At 37.8% G+C, this 18,290-nt stretch overlaps 1 protein-coding gene across 1 annotated transcript in view; it reads left to right on the top strand.

Annotated features, from left to right (window-relative positions):
• SASH1 (SAM and SH3 domain containing 1) overlaps window positions 1-18,290 on the top strand; it is a 240,834-nt gene that overhangs the window by 60,243 nt on the left and 162,301 nt on the right. The window contains exon 2 of the mRNA XM_020986580.2: window positions 1,902-2,030. Within this exon, the coding sequence (XP_020842239.1) occupies window positions 1,902-2,030 (129 nt within the window). The remainder of the gene's footprint in view (window positions 1-1,901; window positions 2,031-18,290) is intronic.

Below are 18,290 nucleotides of genomic sequence, written 5' to 3'. Positions count from 1 at the left end.
AAGACCTGATTTCAAATACTGCCTGAGACACTTACTGGTTAGTTAACCCTGGGCAAATCACTTAAGTTCGTTTATAAAATGGTGATAATAATAGTAACTACCTCACAGGATTGTTGTGAAGATCAAATGAGATAACATATATGAAGTGTTTTGCAAACTTTAAATTGCTTTATGAATGTTGGCTATTTGATCTTTTATTTATATCAATAATTCTCGTAAATCTTGGAAATCTGTCTTTTATCAAAGATATTTGTTGCAGTGATCCTCTCCCCCCCCTCCCCATAGCAGGTTGTCTTATTCTGGTTGTATTGATTTTTCTCTTGAAGAAGCTTTTAAATTGTATATAATAAAAATGGTCTATTTTATCTTTAAAAATCCCCTAGATCCTTTGTTCGCTTAAGAATTCTTCCTGTAGCTGTAGCTATACCAAGTACCTCCTTCCATTCTCCTAGAGTATAAGGTTTAATTTACATATATTTGTAGCAGTCATTTACATATTCTTTTTCAATATATGTTTCTATACACATGAAATTAAACAGTTCTTAAAAAACTGTAATGCCCCATCTGGCCTTGGGCCAGGGTTTAGTGAGGAACTTGGTTGTGCCTTCTCCTGTCCCAAGAAGGGAGGGAAGGGAGGGAGAAAGTAACAGAGAAATTGTTGTTCAAATTCAGTTTGGGCATGCAATTCAATTAAATTACACAAGTATTCATTATGCAATGAGCTTATACAGAGACAAGTGTCCTGAGTATTAAGCTGGAAAGGGCCAGAGGCAGAAGACAGTCATCATAACCAGAGGCTCCCTATAATGTCTGAGAAAAGATTGACAAAAGGTAAAGTCCAGGCTTTAATACTTTTGAGTTTAGTGCTGAGTGATGAAAAAGATGTGGAGGCAGGCAGTCTACTAGGAGGTACCTCAGCCATTCACTAACCCATTACACAGTCAGATGGGAATGTTCAGCCCAGCCTTATGTCTTCAGTCCTGACCTCCCCATCTATTGTCTGGGGGGAATCCTCCTGTCTTTATTACTCTCCTTAACTTTCATAGAATCTTTAGTGGCAGGTTTACCCACAGCGATGGGGAAGCTGCAGCCTTGAGGCCACATGTGGCCTTCTAGGTCCTTCAGTGCAGCCTTTTGACTGAGTCCAAGTTTTACAGAACAAATCCTTTTATTAAGAGAATTTATTCTGTGAAGTTTGGATTCAGTCAAAGGGCCACATTTGAGGACCTCGTGGGCCACATATTGGCCCCAGTAGAGTTTTCTCTGCACTATTGTCAGCCCTTGTTATCCTCCAAAGAATTCATAGGATGGTACACAAAATGTCATCGAACATAGTTCTAGACTTAACTAATTGATTTTAACATTAATGATGTTGTTGATGCTTAGGCTCCCTACTATACATGTGCCCCTTTTTATTAAGGATATCGTAGAAATAACACTGTATAATTAATTTTTAAGTAAACATGTACCTATCCATAAATTTTAATTCAGTGAGATTCATTTAATGGATGAATGCTTATAGAGTAGCTTACTGCTGACTGCTTGGGTCTTCACAGTTCTAGGTCTCTGTACTGAGAAGGTAGGGGATATGAATTTTAGGGTTGATTACAGGTCATGTTAACTTTCCTGGTGTAGCATCCTGGTTTGCATGCTGGCTCTGCTATTTAATAGCTGTAAAGGCTTTGGACAAATCACTTGATGTCTTACTGTGCTGGGTTCCTTGATGGAAATGCTATTTTTGTTCCCTGCTTCACAGAGCTATTGGAAAGCTCAGACGAGATAATGAACATAAGAGTCTGGTGAACTGTTAAGTGATAAAGAAGTGGCAGTTATTTTTGTTGCTGTTATTAATAGGAATAACTCTTTTGTTTCTCTGTGCTCTCTCCCTCCTTTGCCTCTAGGATGGTTCATTGGGAAACATCGATGACCTAGCACAACAATATGCAGATTATTATAATACCTGTTTTACTGATGTATGTGAAAGAATGGAAGAGCTGCGGAAAAGAAGGGTTTCTCAAGACCTTGATTTGGTGAGTGAGGCGGCACAACTAATTTTTTGTTGTTGTTAATTTAGTAGTATTTTATTTTTTCCAATTACATGTAAAGATAATTTTCAACATTCTTTTTTAAAAAACTAATTTATTTTTAGTTTTCAACATTTACTTCCATAAGATTTTGAATTTTAAATTTCCTTTCCCTCCCTCTCCTCTCCCCTCCCCAAGACAGCCTGCAATCTGATATATAGGCTCTACTTATGCATTCATATTAAACGTTTTAGTCATAATGTTGAAAAAGAATTTGAACTAATGGGAAAACCATGAGAAAGAAGAAATAAAACAACAAAAGAGAAGGAGAGCAAATAATATGCTTCCATCTGCAGTCAGATTCCAAAGTTCTTTCTCTGAATGAGTCTTTTGGATGACATTCTTTTTTTTTTTATGAGATTTTGAGTTCCAAATTTCTCTTCCTCTCTCCCTCTCTCTTCCCAGGACAGAAAATAACCTGGTATAGGTTATACACATGCAATCATGTAAAACATGTTTCCACATTAGTCATGTTGTGAAAGAAGAAACAGAACAAAAGGGGGAAAAAAACACAAAACATAACCCAAAAAAGTGACAATATTATGCTTTGATTTGCACTGAGACTCCATCAGTTCTTTCTCTGGAAGTGGTTAGCATTTTCTATCATAAGTCTTTTGAAATTGTCTTAGATCATTGTATTGCTGAGAAGTACTAAGTCTGTCTTAGTTGATTATGACACAATGTTGCTGTTGCTGTGTACGGTGTTCTCCTGGTTCTGCTCACTTCACTCAGCATCAGTTCATGTAAGTTTTTCCAGTTTTTTTCCCCGAAATCTGCCTGATCATCATTTCTTATAGAACGGTAGTATTCCATTACATTCATATACCACAACTTGTTCAGCCATTCCCCAACTGATGGACAGCTCCTCAATTTCCAATTCTTTGACACCACAAAAAGAGCCGCTGTAAATATTTTTGTACATGTGGGTCCTTTTCCCATTTGTTTGATCTCTTTGGGATACAGACCTGGTAATGGTATTGCTGGATTAAAGGGTGGAAAGTACAACTAATTTCTTATTTGCCATCATACTGTACTCCTTTTCCAGCTCAAATAAGCCCCATTTGATAGTCATTTGCTGTCAAAATTTACCTAGAATAGTTGAACTGCTAGGCCCCCACTTAAGGAGCTTGTATTTTTAATTGAATTTTTAAAAGATCAACTTAGGTTTTGTAGGGACATAAATTGAATAAATTAGAGGGAGTGGGAATCAGTTTATACCTCCTAAGCTAATGTTCTTTATACACGATATTAACAATTCTATTAACACTTTAAACTAGAGATTTCTCCTTTCTATCCTCCAAAAGTGTCATATTTTAGAATGAAAAGTTTGGAATCACGATATTTAAAGCTGGAAAGGACTTTAAACTTCTCTAATCCCATGATTTTATAGATGAAGAAAATGAAGTCTGAAGAGGTCAGTGACTTATCCAAGGAAACATAGGTAGTAAGAAGCACAACTAGGTTTCAACCAGGTCCCAGGAATCTAGTTCAGGGCTCTTTTCACAATTTTAATGTCAAGTCATGTACCTAATGTAGTGTTTGGAATTCTCTGTGTGAATGTTGAATTTTTATATACATTTCTATATATGTACTAACATTTCCGTGTTAAGCCTCTATAAGCAAATATCTGAATAAGAGTAATAGTCAAGTTCACTAAATTGTGACTTTCCCTTCCAGTCATCTTTTGCTTTATTTTATTGCTTTCTTCTTTAAATTCAAAAAAATATATATTGTATTATATTTTTGCCTCTATGCTACTTATTTCCAGCCCTCAGTAAAGTCTTTCTTATGATAAAGGAAAGCAATCCTGCAGAAACAAAATTGGCTTTGTTTGACAATGTTCCCAACATTTGATCCCCACCTTTTTGCCATGGAAGATTCTTCAGTGAGCTTTTCTACTTCCTTTTCCCTTTGGCCAATTCTATTTTTTAGGGAATTCTTTTCCTCAGTGAATTTTTGTCTATCTCTTCTCATACTACAGATGATTTTTTCTCGATTCTCTTGCCTTGCTTTCATTTCTTTTCCCAATTTTTCTTCTCCTTCCCTAATTTGCTTTTCCAAATCCTTTTTAGGATTTGGGGAAGAGATGGGGGAAAAGGTAATTCAATAAAACTTGGTTGTCAGATGGTTGAGTTGGTTGCTCCTTTGTCTGCATAGAGAGGCCCTGTTGTATAATAAAATCAAGAAGTCAGTCAAACACTTCTTAAGGTGCTGCTAGAGTTGGGTTCAGGGAAAGTCTGAGTTAAAATCTTGCCTCTGGTATGAGCTGTATGGACATGGGCAAATTATGCAATCTTTCTGGGTCTCAGTGTCCTTGGCAATAAATCAAATCATAATTGCCCCTACTTGGTCAAATTGTGCTAAGATAAATTGAGGTAGTGTGTGTAAAATGTTTTTCAAAACTTAATTTTATGAAAGTGCTGCCATTTGCCAATTATTATTTTTACATTTATGCTACTTAATCTTTTTTTTAACCTACTTGCACTACTTTACATGTCTTTAGATTACAGTTATTAAGTAGCTGGTCATTCTTTTTTAAAACATCAACTTGTTAATTTTTCTAATAAAATATTAGACCTTAAGTATAGTTGAATGAAGTTTTTTTGGACCAGAAGTAAGGCTATTTCAGGGTTGTCCATTATAGATTTATTCTTCTTCCTTTCATTCACATTCACAGTTTTAGTAGCTAGCTGGACAGTCATATTTTAATAGAATAAGTTTTTTATCCTTAGAAGCATCTAGTGGGAGATAAAATATGTTCTTTCTTTGGAGCATGACCCCATAGCACCAGAGCAGCTATTGCCCAAGGGATTTCTTTCCTGCTGACTTTGTTTTATAGCATGTGTAAATGATGGGGGTCCTTTCTCCCTTTCAAGAATGTAACCTCATGTGGCAAAAGACTTCTGTGCTTGGTTAAAATTATGTAGTGCCTCCTGTTGGGGAATTTTTAATGAGAAAATATTTCTTCTTTTGGCCAGCTTGGAGCTGTATAACAATTTAAGTATTGTATCAAAAGGAAATCTATAATGCTGTTGATTTGAACTTAAAAGATTGTCAGGAGGCTTCATTGAGCATGCCCCAGGGCAGAGAAACTTTGGCTATGAATCTGTGAATGGAGCAGCCTTGTTGTTTTTTGTGTAACATTGAAACACCGTTCTTAAAATTATATAATTACTTGTCCAGATAAGAGTTGGGGATAATGCAGTCATCTCCACAGTGTTAGAGAATTTTAGAAGGCAGCTTCTGTTCAGCGTAACGAAGCATGCCTTATGATGGGAAGGAACTCAGTTCCATTTAGACAGATGGGTCTAATTTGGTGTGCTCTGTTCCAGAGCTGCAAAAGACAGTCTGGGGAAAAAAACCACATGAGCTTAATTAGTTCACATCAAAGGTGCAAGAACTTGGTAGTGGGTTAAATTGATGGGAGCTAATTTGAGCCAGACTTGTGATTCAACTGTTCATCCTCCCAACTGCACTTTTAGTTAGGAGAGCAACTCCGTCAAACTGGCATCTTGGAGCTCTGTCTCTATTTTGTGCAATCCAATCAGCCTGGCTGAGTTTGCCAAGACAAAGGGGAGGTCTCTCATCTCTGTAACCACTTTCCAGTTTGCTCTTTCAGCTTCATCTGTCATTCTGAACAATGAGGACCCTAGGAGTTTATCTGAAGCATTCTTTGTGGTTATCAATTACTCAGGTTGTACCTGGGAGTTACAACTCTTTTGTTTGATGGATCAGAAGACAGTGATCCAGGGCAATTAGTGAGGTTTCCAAGGCTACTCATTCACTTGATAACAGAACCACTGAATTGCAATCAGGATTGGATCTCAGCACTGCTGCTACTTAGAGAGGCAGAAAATGACACTTTTGAGTACACAGAAGCTCACTAGCACAGGTTACAATGAAATTCTTGGAAATACAAATGAAAGCAAAAATTGTGATTCTTTGTATCTCTTGATGAAGGAAAAATTAATACCGTATTCTGTGTTATAGGCACAAGCCATGCTGGAAATTTTTAAAAATTAATTTATATTTATTTGACATCTAAACCTTTTTCTGCCTAGAGAGAGAAATGTTCCAACTAAAGTCCCCTATACCCCCTAATACAAGGCATTTTGAAGTCCTCATACATAGGATTTTTGAACAAGGAATATTTCACAATATGATAAAACAAAGTTAGAGAACTCAGGGTAAGGTAAAAGTTTAGCAAATAGTTTGCCTTACCAAATAGAACAGTAGTCATTTAAATTTTGGCACACCCTTTGAGTAATGTTTTCCTAAAAGTTACTCAGTACTCCTTTGACCGCTTGCTTCGTGTGTATACATATACATATATATATATGTATATGTATATATGTATATTTATGTATATGTGTATGTGTGTATATGTATGTATATGATATAATCAAAGACTTCTTACTTCACTTAGTCTAATTATTATCTGAATCGAATTGTTTCAGAATTGATAGAGAAAGATAGAAAGTTGCTCTTTTAGATTAGTCCAAAGGCTTCAGACCAAGAAAATGGCCTTTTAACATTTCTAAAAGGGGAAGCAGGGATTTGGGGGAGGCTTTATCTGGTTCCACTTTATGTAGACTCCCCCCCCCAACCCCCATCCACCCCTTAGGAATGCAAGGCATTTCATAGACAAAGAAAATTCACAGTATCTTGGATTCAGAGCTGGAAGGAACCCCAGAGGCCGTCTGTCTCCCTGACCCTGTCTAGCCCTATTTTACAGATGGGGAACCCGAGATCCAGAGAGTTAAATCTCATGGGTCTGTTGTAGTAAAAGGGCTTTAGAATTTCCCTTTTTACCACTCTGATTCATGACATGGATAGAGCTATAGTTGGTTAAATTTCTCAGATGCTAGTTGAACTTAGTGGTGTGAAATAATATATAGATGCTAGTGCCTACTTTCAAATAAATAGAAGGAAGCATTGTCACTTAGACCCAATTACATATTAGCTAGAGAAGAATAAGTGGAACTTTTACCATTGCTATCCAGCATACAAAGTACCTTCATTTAATTATTTTGGGGAAAAGTTTTGATAAGCATGTCACACATTTTTCTCAGTAATTAACTTTCTGGATTGGTTGGACAACTTAGTGTTGTTCTGGTCTAGTTGCTCTGACCCAGACATGGATAAAATATTGGATCCAATGGCTTCAAAGCCAGTTATTTTTCATGGTGGCAAATGTAGGTACAGATGGGTAAAACAAAATATAACGACATAAAAATGCATTAGTTTTCAAAATTATTGTGATGGCAAGGATTTTTATTTAGTCCCCAAATGGACCCTAAAGTCTTTTTGAATTTGGAGTTAGGCCTTTGCCTGGGCTGAGGATTAAGGCATTAGTATCTGTGAACAGCAGGGGAATCCCCCATGTTCCTCAACATTTGGCTCATCCCCGTGCACCATGTGTTTTTTTGGCTGGGAAAAAAACAGCAATCAGAAATGGCAACAGTTTTCCAAGTCCATAATGGACCCATCTCTGGTGATATTAAGTGTGACATCTGTCAAAGTGACACTGGCCAGAAAAGGGACTCCCAAAGGTGGCCTCTTATTACTGACTGTTTTCTGCATCCTCTGCATCTTTGACATGGAATTGGTTTGGTGGCAGTCAGCTGAGCATCATGGCAGGGATGTACAGCCTAGGGGTAAAAGCTGTACTTTTCTTACACGTTCCTCACGAGCCAAATCACTGCTACAGTTTGATTCTGGACTTGCTCATTTGCATGTCCAAAGTGGAAGGATTCCAGGTTGTGATAGACACTCGGTTGTTCTTTAGGGGCTGTAAAGGTAGGAAAGAACACATTTAGTTAGATTATATATTTAAAAAGGGAATACGAAGCCATACTAGGAAACATATATGGAATAACAGTATAGCACTGAGGTCAGTGAGCATGTAGACATGTACTGTGTGCTTTCTATGTATTAGGTACTGGTTTGGGTGCGTAGGGGAGGGCTTACAATCTAGAAAGGATGAAAAGAAATGGATAATGTAATAGAGCTTACTAAGTGGACAAGAGGTAAATGAAAAGTGTGAGAGTTCAGAGGAGAGAGCAATTACTTTTGATGGAGGAGATGAGGGAAGAGTAGATGGAAAAGGTAAGGTATGAACTAGGTTTTGATGGGTCGATGTGATTTCAACAGGAAGCTAGGTAGTGCAGTGAATAGAGTGCCAGGCCTGGGATCAGGAAGACTCATCTAATTGAGTTCAAATCCAGTTTCAGACACTTGCTATGTGACCCTGGGCAAGTTACTTAAGCCTGCTTACCTCAGTTTCCTCATCTGTAAAATGAGCTGGAGAAGGAAAAGGCAAATCACTCTAGTATCTTTGCCAAGAAAACCCCAAATGGGGCCACAAAGCGTTGGATGTGATTGAACAACAACAAAGGATTTCAGTAAGCCAAGCTGGCGGAGGCAAGGGCATGAAGGTGAGAAATCATGCGATATGTTCTACCAGTGTGAATTATCCAATTTGGCTGAAACATGAGGGTGTGCAAAGGGTAAGATAGAGCTGTAAAGGTAGGCTGGGGCCATATTGTGGAAAGCTTTCATTGCTAAGTTAAGGAGTTTTTATTTTATCCAATGGGTAATAACGAGCCACTGAATATTGTTCATAGGAGCCTGATGGGTTTTGAGTAGTGCATTGGGAAGATTAATATCATAATGTTGTGATTGTGAATGTGCAGGATTGATTTCAAGTAGCTCTGAAGTCACTTTGGGCATATTACAAGTTCAATAATAACCTTGAGTATTACCTTAGATCTAAGATTTTATTAGTGTGTTTGTTCACTAATGCAGAGCATAACATGAGTGGCCATGTACCAAAAACAAAATCATCTTTTGGTGTGATCCATTTTGTGGAGATGAGCCTCTCCAAACTTAACTAGGCTGCCTGATCCTTAGATGGTGACCTGTTACTGTGCTTGTATTAGAGGTTTTTCATCTTGGAAGGACCTGTCAGGGCTTGCACTTCATTGACATGGCCTTTGGAAACCCAGGAGAAGTTCCATTAAATGATTGAAATAGAACTTTAGCAATGGAACATTTGATGTAGCCTATGTGAACATTATGTGAGAAACTCATTTTACCTTAGTCTCCTTCTTTAAGGTATTTTTTTATTAATGACATTAAAAAGCTATTACAGAATATTCTCTTTTAACTGAACTCAACTTACAAGAAAAAATGGATATTTTATTGTTCAAATTGGAATGGTTCAAGCTGGACTTTGCTTTTGAGAGATATTATTAGACTCCATTGGAAAGTCACTGAAAATAGCTTTTTCCTCTCTTTTTTCCTCTCTTTTCCCTCTCCCCCCTCTCTCATTTCACTTCTCTCTCCCCTCTTTCCCTTCCCCTCTCTCTTCCCCCCCTCTTCCTCTCTCCCCTCTCTCTCTTCCTCTCTCTCTTCTCTGTCTTCTGCCTGCCTCAGTCTACAGCCTCTCCCCATTACCTTGGTTTTGAGAGATCACTGAACTTCAGCTGGCGGTGGGTATGGTGGTGGTGGTGTTAAAGTTAGCACACAGAAAAGCCTTCCATTGTGTTGATCTTGGTACCTCACTGTTAGTATTTTCTCAGTTTTTTCATATTTTTATTTTAACAATGGAGAGGATAAGGGTGAGCATTGTTTTTCAAGTTGTCTTGAGTTTAAATGCTCTTCTGTTAGATTGTTGCTTGTGTGTGTGTGTGTGTGTGTGTGTGTGTGTGTGTGTGTGTATGGGGAGAGGTTCTTACTTTTCAAAAAGCCTCCTTGACTTTGGGGTCTTACTGGATTTTCTGATTGGTCCTTAACAGTGAACATCAGATAGGGATTCTGAGTTGTGGCCTGCCATTTGAGCACAAGACAAATGAATCCTCTGTAGCACTTACTGTAGAGCTTGCCAGATGCTAATAAGTTTCTGTGCCTAGCCTCCCTTCTGACAATGCAACGCTTGTAATTAAATGTCTGATCCAAACTTATTCAGCACTTTTGTATGTCCCACTGCCATCAACACATAAAAGAAATAGATCATTTTGCCGCCTAATTTTATGACAAGATGCTCTCATATTCAGTACCATTCTACTTATCCTGTCTTTTAATTTAGTAAGAATTTTTCTTTGAACCTGACATGCATTTCAATGTGCTTTCTCTCTGCTTTGAGGAGAACCTACAGAGACTGGCTGCATAATTAAGGAAACCAATAAATTAGATCTGTGTGTGAAGTGTGGGGTATAATATCCTGATTATAAAAATATTGACAAATAGCTTCAGTAGCATTATTGTAGGGGGGTTCCCCCCCCTTACACCTGTCCACTGTGAAAATGACTTAATTTTTGTCCTGGGGAAGATTATCCAGTTAGTTTTGTTTTGAATATTGTAATGTGCTTAGAAAGATGAATTATTGAGAGTATGCTGCTTGAAACATAGGTACCCACCAAAGATAAATGTGTTTGCTTTGTTTTTTTCATATTGCATATTGGGATCATGACTTGGCCATGCTCACAGTGAATGCCCACAGTCTGGAGTAATATTTGAACTCAGATCCTCTGCTTTTTCCAGTACATCCAGAAAACTATGATGAGCAAAAGAACCACTCAGTCAGGTGCAGGTATTCCAAAATAAAACATCCAATGACAGGGCCAAGTAGAGGTACATCACACAACTTAGAGTTGAAAGGGACTTTGTAGATAATATCATCCAATTTCCTCATTTTGTTCAGGAGAAAACAGTCCCAGAAAGATAATCCAGAAGAGGCTGGATGTTGTAGAAGGCATTTCTGTTCAGGTATAGTTTGGTTTAGGCTGCTCTGAAAATTTTTCCAACATGAAGCTTCTGTGAAGTTAAATGAGTTTTCCAAAATGGCCCCAGACAGTGGTGATCCTTTCATTTATTTTAGTATGTTTTTTATACTTCTGTGTCTTGCTATCAGATGCCTTTTTTTTTCTAGTTAGTATGCCAGACCATAATAAAAATAATAATAGCTGGAATTTATATAGTTTTTTTCATGTTTGCAAAGCAGTTCACATATGTTAACTCATTTGGTACAACAAGTCTTAGAATTAGGCACTTTTATCCCCATTTTATAGCTGAAGAAACTAAGGCTAAGTGACTTTCCTAGCATCACACAGCTAGTAGATGTCAGGAGGCTAGATCTGAACTGGTGTCTTTTTGAGTCCAAGTCCCGTACTCTCCCAATGTAGTAGACCTTTAGCCTTTGTATTTGCTATTTCTAATATGTTCTTGGCTTGTGTAAATGAAAAGCAAATAGGATTTAAACCCGAAAGAGAATTTAGAAATAGTTTAACCCCTCATCCTTACGTTATAGTTGAAGATATAGAAGCCCAAAGAGATTAATTGATGTAACCACATTTAACAGGTAATAAGTAGCAAAGCAATGTTTCTACCCTAGGTCCTGGGATTTCAAATTTCATTCTTTTCTCACTACGCAATCAAGTGAGAGCTTAGAAGTAAGGGAACAGTGAATGAGGTTGGGCTGACATCAAGGCTGCATGATAGAAATCACTCTTGGGCAGTTTGATTATTTTGATGTCTGTATTGCTACAGTTATCATTCATCATCAAGCACCAACTCATAGTCCTAAAATTTTCTGCAAATCCTTACCTCCAACCCTGTTTCTCATGCACTTTGTCTTGTGTTAAATGTTTAACAGTTAATGATTGTTTAGAACGGAATGTTTTGTTGTGAATGGTTTAGTTGAGGGGCAGCTAGGTGGCGCAGTGGATAGAGCACCAGCCCTGGAGTCAGGAGGACCTGAGTTCAAATGCGGTCTCAGACCAGACACTTGACACTTACTAGCTGCATGACCCTAGGCAAGTCACTTAACCCCAATTGCCTCGCCCCCCCCAAAATTAAAAAAAACAAATGGTTTAGTTAGCTTTGAGGCTATACTTCCCTATTCCCTTAACCAGCTTTCCATCTTCCCTCCCCCAATCCCACATATGTATCCTACAAACACAGAAATGAGGGGAGGGGGAAGGGTGGGTGGGGAAAATGCCTTCTAGGGAAAAAAAAGCACCAGAATTGAAAAAATGCTTTGGGTTCAGATTCTGACTCTGACTTATTAATTGTGTGACTGTGACCTTGGGAAAATCACTTTACTTCTGGGCTACAGATTCCTCATCCATAAAATGAGGAGGTTTGACTAGATGACCTCTAAGGTCCTTTTCAATTCTAAATTCTATAATTAATATAAGTGAATATTTCTGTGGTTCCACTGCCTTTCAAAAATAGGTGTTGTCACTTAAGCAAGATGCCATGATTTTCTTGATTCCTTCTCTTTGTGTTGATATGGTAATTTTGTCAAATGAGAAAAGACAAAACAAAACAAAACAAGACAAGTTGGCCTGTGATGAGGATGAGGGATAACCAATGAACAGCCAGTGTACTCTGACATTTTTGCAATACTCTTACAAGTTTTTGTAAGACTCTTACAGAAATGAAATCACAGATCTGTTTTTTTTTACCTTTGAATTATAAAAACTTTTCTTGCCTTTCTCAAAAACCAAAACCATTATTTATTTATTTATTTATTTTTGACATTCATTTAAATTCTTTTTTGAGTTTTGAATTCTCTCCCTTCTTCCTGCCTCTTTGTTACTCATTGAGAAAGCAAGAAGTATGATATCAGTTATACATGTGAAGTTATGCAAAACATGTTTCCATATTAGCTGTGTCCCACTCCCCCCCAAAAAAACCAAGAAAAATAAGGTAAAAAAATTATGCTTTTATCTGCACTCAGACTTCATCAGTTGTTTCTCTGGTGGTGCATAGTCCTTCAGAATTGTCTTGGGTCATTTTATTTATCAGAATAGCTAAGTCATTAACAGTTCTTCATTGAACAGTATTGCTGTTACTGGGTACGGTGGTTCTCCTGCTTCTGTTCACTTCACTATACATCAGTTCATGTTCATGTAAATCTTCCCAGTTTTTTCTGAAACCATCCTGCTCAACATTTCTTATAGTACAAGGATTCAATCACAATCATATACCATAACTTGTTCAGCCATTTCCCAATTGATGGGCATCCCCTCAATTTCCAATCTTTTGCCACCACAAAAAGAGCTGCTGTAAATATTTTTGTACTTATAGGTCCTTTTCCTTTTCCTTTTTTTTTTCCATCTCATTGGGATATAGACTTAGTAGTGGTATTGCTGGGTATGCACAGTTTTAAAGTCCTTTGAGCATAGTTTCAAATTGTTCTCCAGAATGGTTGGACAAGTTCACAGCTCCACCAATAATGAATTAGTGTCCCAATTTTTCTACATCCCCTCCATGTTTGTTATTTTCCTTTTCTGTCATGTTAACCAATCTGATACATGTGAGGTAGTATCCCAAAGTTATTTTAATTTCATTCCTCTAATCAATAGTAATTTAGAGCATTTCCCCGTATGATTACAGATCGCTTTGGTTTCTTGTTCTGAAAACTGCTTGTTCATATCCTTCGACCATTTATTAATTGGGGAATGATTTGTATTTTTATAAATTTGACTGGGTTCTCTATATAGTTGAGAAATGAAGCCTTTATCAGAGAAATTTGCAGTAAACATTTTCCTCCCAGTTTTCTGCCTTCCACAGCTTCATTTAAGCATTGTAGGATGTCATTTGTTAACTTTGGTCTTTTCTAGCTGTTATAAACGATGGATGGGACCAAACTGAATGTGGCAGGATCTTGGGAAAATGTGATTCAGTATCCCCTTGCCACAGATGTTATCCAAAAAATTGCATCTAGCTCTAGAAGCTTGACATCAGAAAAGTGAGCCAGAAAACTAAAATTTGTAAATAAAGCAGTGACAGTGTTTTCCAGATTAAGAAATAAGTTCCTTTCATTTTGGCTTTTGCAAGGTTTGTGTTTAAAACAGCTGTCTCAAGGAATGGCTTAGGTAGAGCCTTAGTGATTAGTAAGAGATGCCCAATTCTGAGCAGTTGCAAAGACATCAATCTCATGGGCCACAGAAGAAGCTGATGGGACTTAATCAAAAATAAATCAAGAGCAAGTCCCAACCAAACTGGAAGCACATGAATATTCGTGAACATCTGGATGTTTGTGTATATGGACTTTTTTTTTCTTTTGATACAGACAAGGATTCTTACAAAGATGCCAAAAGGAAGACAGATTTCCATCTGTGATATCAAAGAGCTGTTTTCTTTTGTTTCTTTGTGTATGTCCTTTCTCCTCAGGGTATAGGTTTTTCTTCTCTACAGATCTTCCTTTGATCTCTTTCATCTCTCTGGGTCTGTTTGGTGTTTTATCTGATTTCTCCATTGGAATCAGTAACTCAAATGAAGAATAAACTTCCCCTAAAGAGATGGGGAATCTTTCTTTTTTTTTTTTTTAGTCAACAGAAGTTTTTTGTTCTAAATTTTTTTTACCTGTAAAAAATTTTATAATTGTTAATTGAGGTATTTCTTAGTACAGCTTTATTTCAATATACTACATGTAATATATACACACAATATATTTCAATACCTTACATTACAATAAAATTCCTTTAATCACCCCAAGCTTTACATTTAAACAAAGGCCCTTCTTTTTTAATTCCATTATTCCATGGGGGTGCCATATGTCAGTGAAACATGGAATACAACATTCTAGAGAAGTAAAAGTTATTATGACAAAGAGGGCAATGTAGGAGCACATGATAGGTGTGATCAGGCTGTGAAATATAATCAATGAGGAACTGTGAAGAATAGGAATAAATATATTATCAAGGAAATATATGATAAGAAAAGAAGATGGGTTGGTCATGTGGTCAGTGCAATGCATGACAGCTGGAGTGTTCCACTGGGACCTTCTTAATGCTGGAAGGAAACAAGGAAGAACTTGCTTGTTGTTGGATAGACAACCTGTGGTAAATTTATGGGAAGACATGTGCAAGAGTCATACAGGATGGGCAGATGAGGATAGATTTCACTCTCAATTGTCATAGGAAACTCAAAAATTGATGTGACCACAGAGTTATTTGAGAGTAGTACTATTTTCATTTGAAACTTAACTCTGACATATTTACCTGTCTTGAAGCATAGTGAAGATCTGAGAGTTAAGTAAATAGACCTGATCTGCCTAAATAGATGTCCCTAAATCTAAATTCTGAAGCTAATATTCTAATACCTAGGAGAAGAGTATGAGGTTCTTACTTACTACAGCTTATTTGTTCTTAATTTGCATACTACTTTAAAAAGTATGTCTTTTGGTTTCCATGCCAACAGCTTATTACAAATAGCAAATTAGAAGCAGGAAGTCTCACTGGCTTCAAGGCCAGGTCTCTATCCACTGTATCAGGTGCTTTTCCCTGAAAATAATTTTCTGTTATGCATTCTCTCCTAATGTAATTTAGATCTCGATAATGCTTATTTTCAGGTATTTAGATATACTGATTTCTCTTTTCCAGGGTAGATGATGCTCATGGTGCCCTATACAGAGCTTACACAGAAATACTTAATAAAATCATTAATTATGATTTAATATCTTAAAAATTATTGATAATTTTGTTTACATAATCTTCATTTATAAACATATCCTTTCCCCCTTTCTTCTCCAGTAAGCCATCCCACGTAGCAAAGAATAAAAAAATAAGAGGAGGTGGGGAAAGGCCTCACACACCAAATGAGTATGACAGTATGTGCAATGTAACATGCTCATAGTTCTCTGTCCCTTCAAATAAGGGAAAGAGGTACATTTTCTCCTCTTTTCTTTGATGTTAAGCTTGATCGTTATATTGTGCAACATTGCCTTTTATGTTTTGTTCTCTTTTCCTTTACGTTATTGCAGGTATCTTGTATTTTGTTTCACTGGTTCTGCCTATTTTACTTTGTATCAGTTCATGTATATCTTTTTATGCTACTCTGTATTCTTTGTATTATTGATGGGGATGTCTTATGATGACAATCAGTCTCTAGCCCCATGCCATAAGAACAGTAGTATTTCTTCATGCTTACCCAGCAAGACCGACTAGGTTGAAAAAATATGATTAAAAAAACTGAGCTATATGTTTCTGCAGGGTATTATTTCCACCTTTCTGAGCCTCAGTTTCCCCATCTCTTAGATAAAAAGTTAGATTAAATCATATTCAAAATCCCTTGCAACTCAATCCTCTGAAACTATTCTGCAATGACTTGAAGGGAAAATACCTTTATTGTAGATTGGAATTAAAGGCTTTATAAGTAAATTGATTATTGGTGAATTGGTTATTGATATGTATAAGCTCCTACACTAATTGGGGACAGGAGAGATGTACTTTTAATCTTATTTGAAAATTAAATAAATCTTCTCCCCACCCCACTATGTAGTTTTCCCAAAGAATAGCAGCATGTACAAGGATTCTGTCAGCAGCCTCTTGGCCTGAAATGAGAGTGTCAGAAGGAAAAACCCAGGAGCCAGCCAGGACAGACCACTAACAAACCAACACACAAAGCCAGGCTTCTTTGGAGTCTTCAATGGTTTGCAACTCACATTAGCCCCAACCTCCTCTGTGGCTGTTTGTGCTGTCTCCTGCTCTGGACTGGCTGTACCATCTGAGGACTCAGTCAGCCCTCAAAGGCAGGGGCTTTTGTGCTTTGTTTGCCCCGGTTTGCCTTATTGTTTAGTCTCATGAAACCATGGAACAGCAGAGAGATAGCAATAATACAAGCATTTGAAGCGTGGTGCTGTTATGATGAAGTGAATAACCCTATAAAAGCTATTTGTAGTCTAGGAAATGATGCCTGGGAAGGTTTTGTGCCTGTAATGAAACTTTACAGAGAACTGCCTGTATAGTGGGGCATTCCCCGGCTTAGTTATAGGCAAATAAGTCACTATAGGAGTTCTTGCTTTTCCTCTCTGTGCCCTGCTCCTTGTTCCTTGACCACTCCCCTCCTCTCTCCTGGGCCCAGTTTCTGGTTTCTTCTTCCTTTTGTTGATGGGGGTCAGTGTCTCTGGGGGTGGTATGGAGAAGTGAAAGAAAAGGGAGAAAAGACCTCATCTGATCTGTGCACTCCTGCTATCATCACACACACACACACACACACACACACGCACACATGAACACACAGTATCTCACTCCTTCAGCTACTGATTCTTCCTTCTGCCCTTTTTCCTGTTGGGAAAGAAAAGGGAGGAAGGAGGTGGGGAGGAACCAACAATTCTCCTGCTCCCACTCATCATGTTCTGCCTTTCTGAACCTCACTTCAAAGATGCCTTTGCCCCTTGCCTTCTATCTCTGACACTCACCTCTGATTTCTCTCTCCCCAGAGCCCTTCTTTCCCTGTGCCGCAAGCTTAGCCCTCACCATAGACTTCTCACTTCAGTTTCAAAATGCTCCTTATCTCCATTTACAGTCTGCCCTGCCACTACAATCCCATTTCTCTTCACCTGGACCAGTACCTTTAGCAGAGGACCTCCACAGTCTGTGCCTCTGGGGAGATTAATCCACTCAGCTTTGGAATGCCTGCCCTTGATTAAGAAAGGGAAGAGAAACAGGAGGTGTGTGGATGTGTGGAAACTAGTTATTAAATACTGTGTGCCAGGTTCTGTGCTAAATGCATTACAAATGTTATCTCATTTGATCCTCATAACAATCCCTGGAAGGTAGGTGCTATTATGAGATCCCCATTTTATGGTTAAGGAAACTGAGACAGACAAAGGTTGAGATTTGCCCAGGATTATCTAGCTAATAAGTGCCTGAGTCCAGATTTCAGGTTTTCCCAACTCCAGGCCCAGTGTTCTATCCAGCTGTTGATTGGATACAGAGGGAATACAGTTTTACTTAGCCTAATTTGCTGCATCTTGCTGGCCTCAGTTCAATAGGTTTGGAGGTTTTGTAAAACACTTTGCAATACACTTGTATTATCTCATTTGATCCTCACAACAACCCTGGGAGGTGGGTGCTATTATTATCCTCATTTTACAGATGAGATAACTGAGGCTTAGGGAGGTTAAATGATTTTCTCGGGGTCCCACAGCTGATAATTGCCTAACACAGAATTTTTTAGGTCACCCTGACTTCAAATCTATCACTCTATCTACTATGCCTTAATATGATACATACATGACAGTAAAATTCTTTAATACTGTGAGTACTATCCTTGAAGCATATCATTTGCACAGATAATGTACATGCAAACACATGCATATACATATTTATGTGTCTGTGTGTACATACACACATGTATATGGTATTAGAGTCAGTGTGGCCAGTTGGCATAGTAAGTAGAAAGCCAGCCTCC

Source organism: Phascolarctos cinereus, unplaced genomic scaffold, assembly GCF_003287225.1.
Source record: "Phascolarctos cinereus isolate Bilbo 61053 unplaced genomic scaffold, phaCin_HiC Scaffold_5;HRSCAF=322, whole genome shotgun sequence".
Classification (NCBI taxonomy): domain Eukaryota; kingdom Metazoa; phylum Chordata; class Mammalia; order Diprotodontia; family Phascolarctidae; genus Phascolarctos; species Phascolarctos cinereus.
This window is presented reverse-complemented; position numbering and strand designations above follow the sequence as displayed.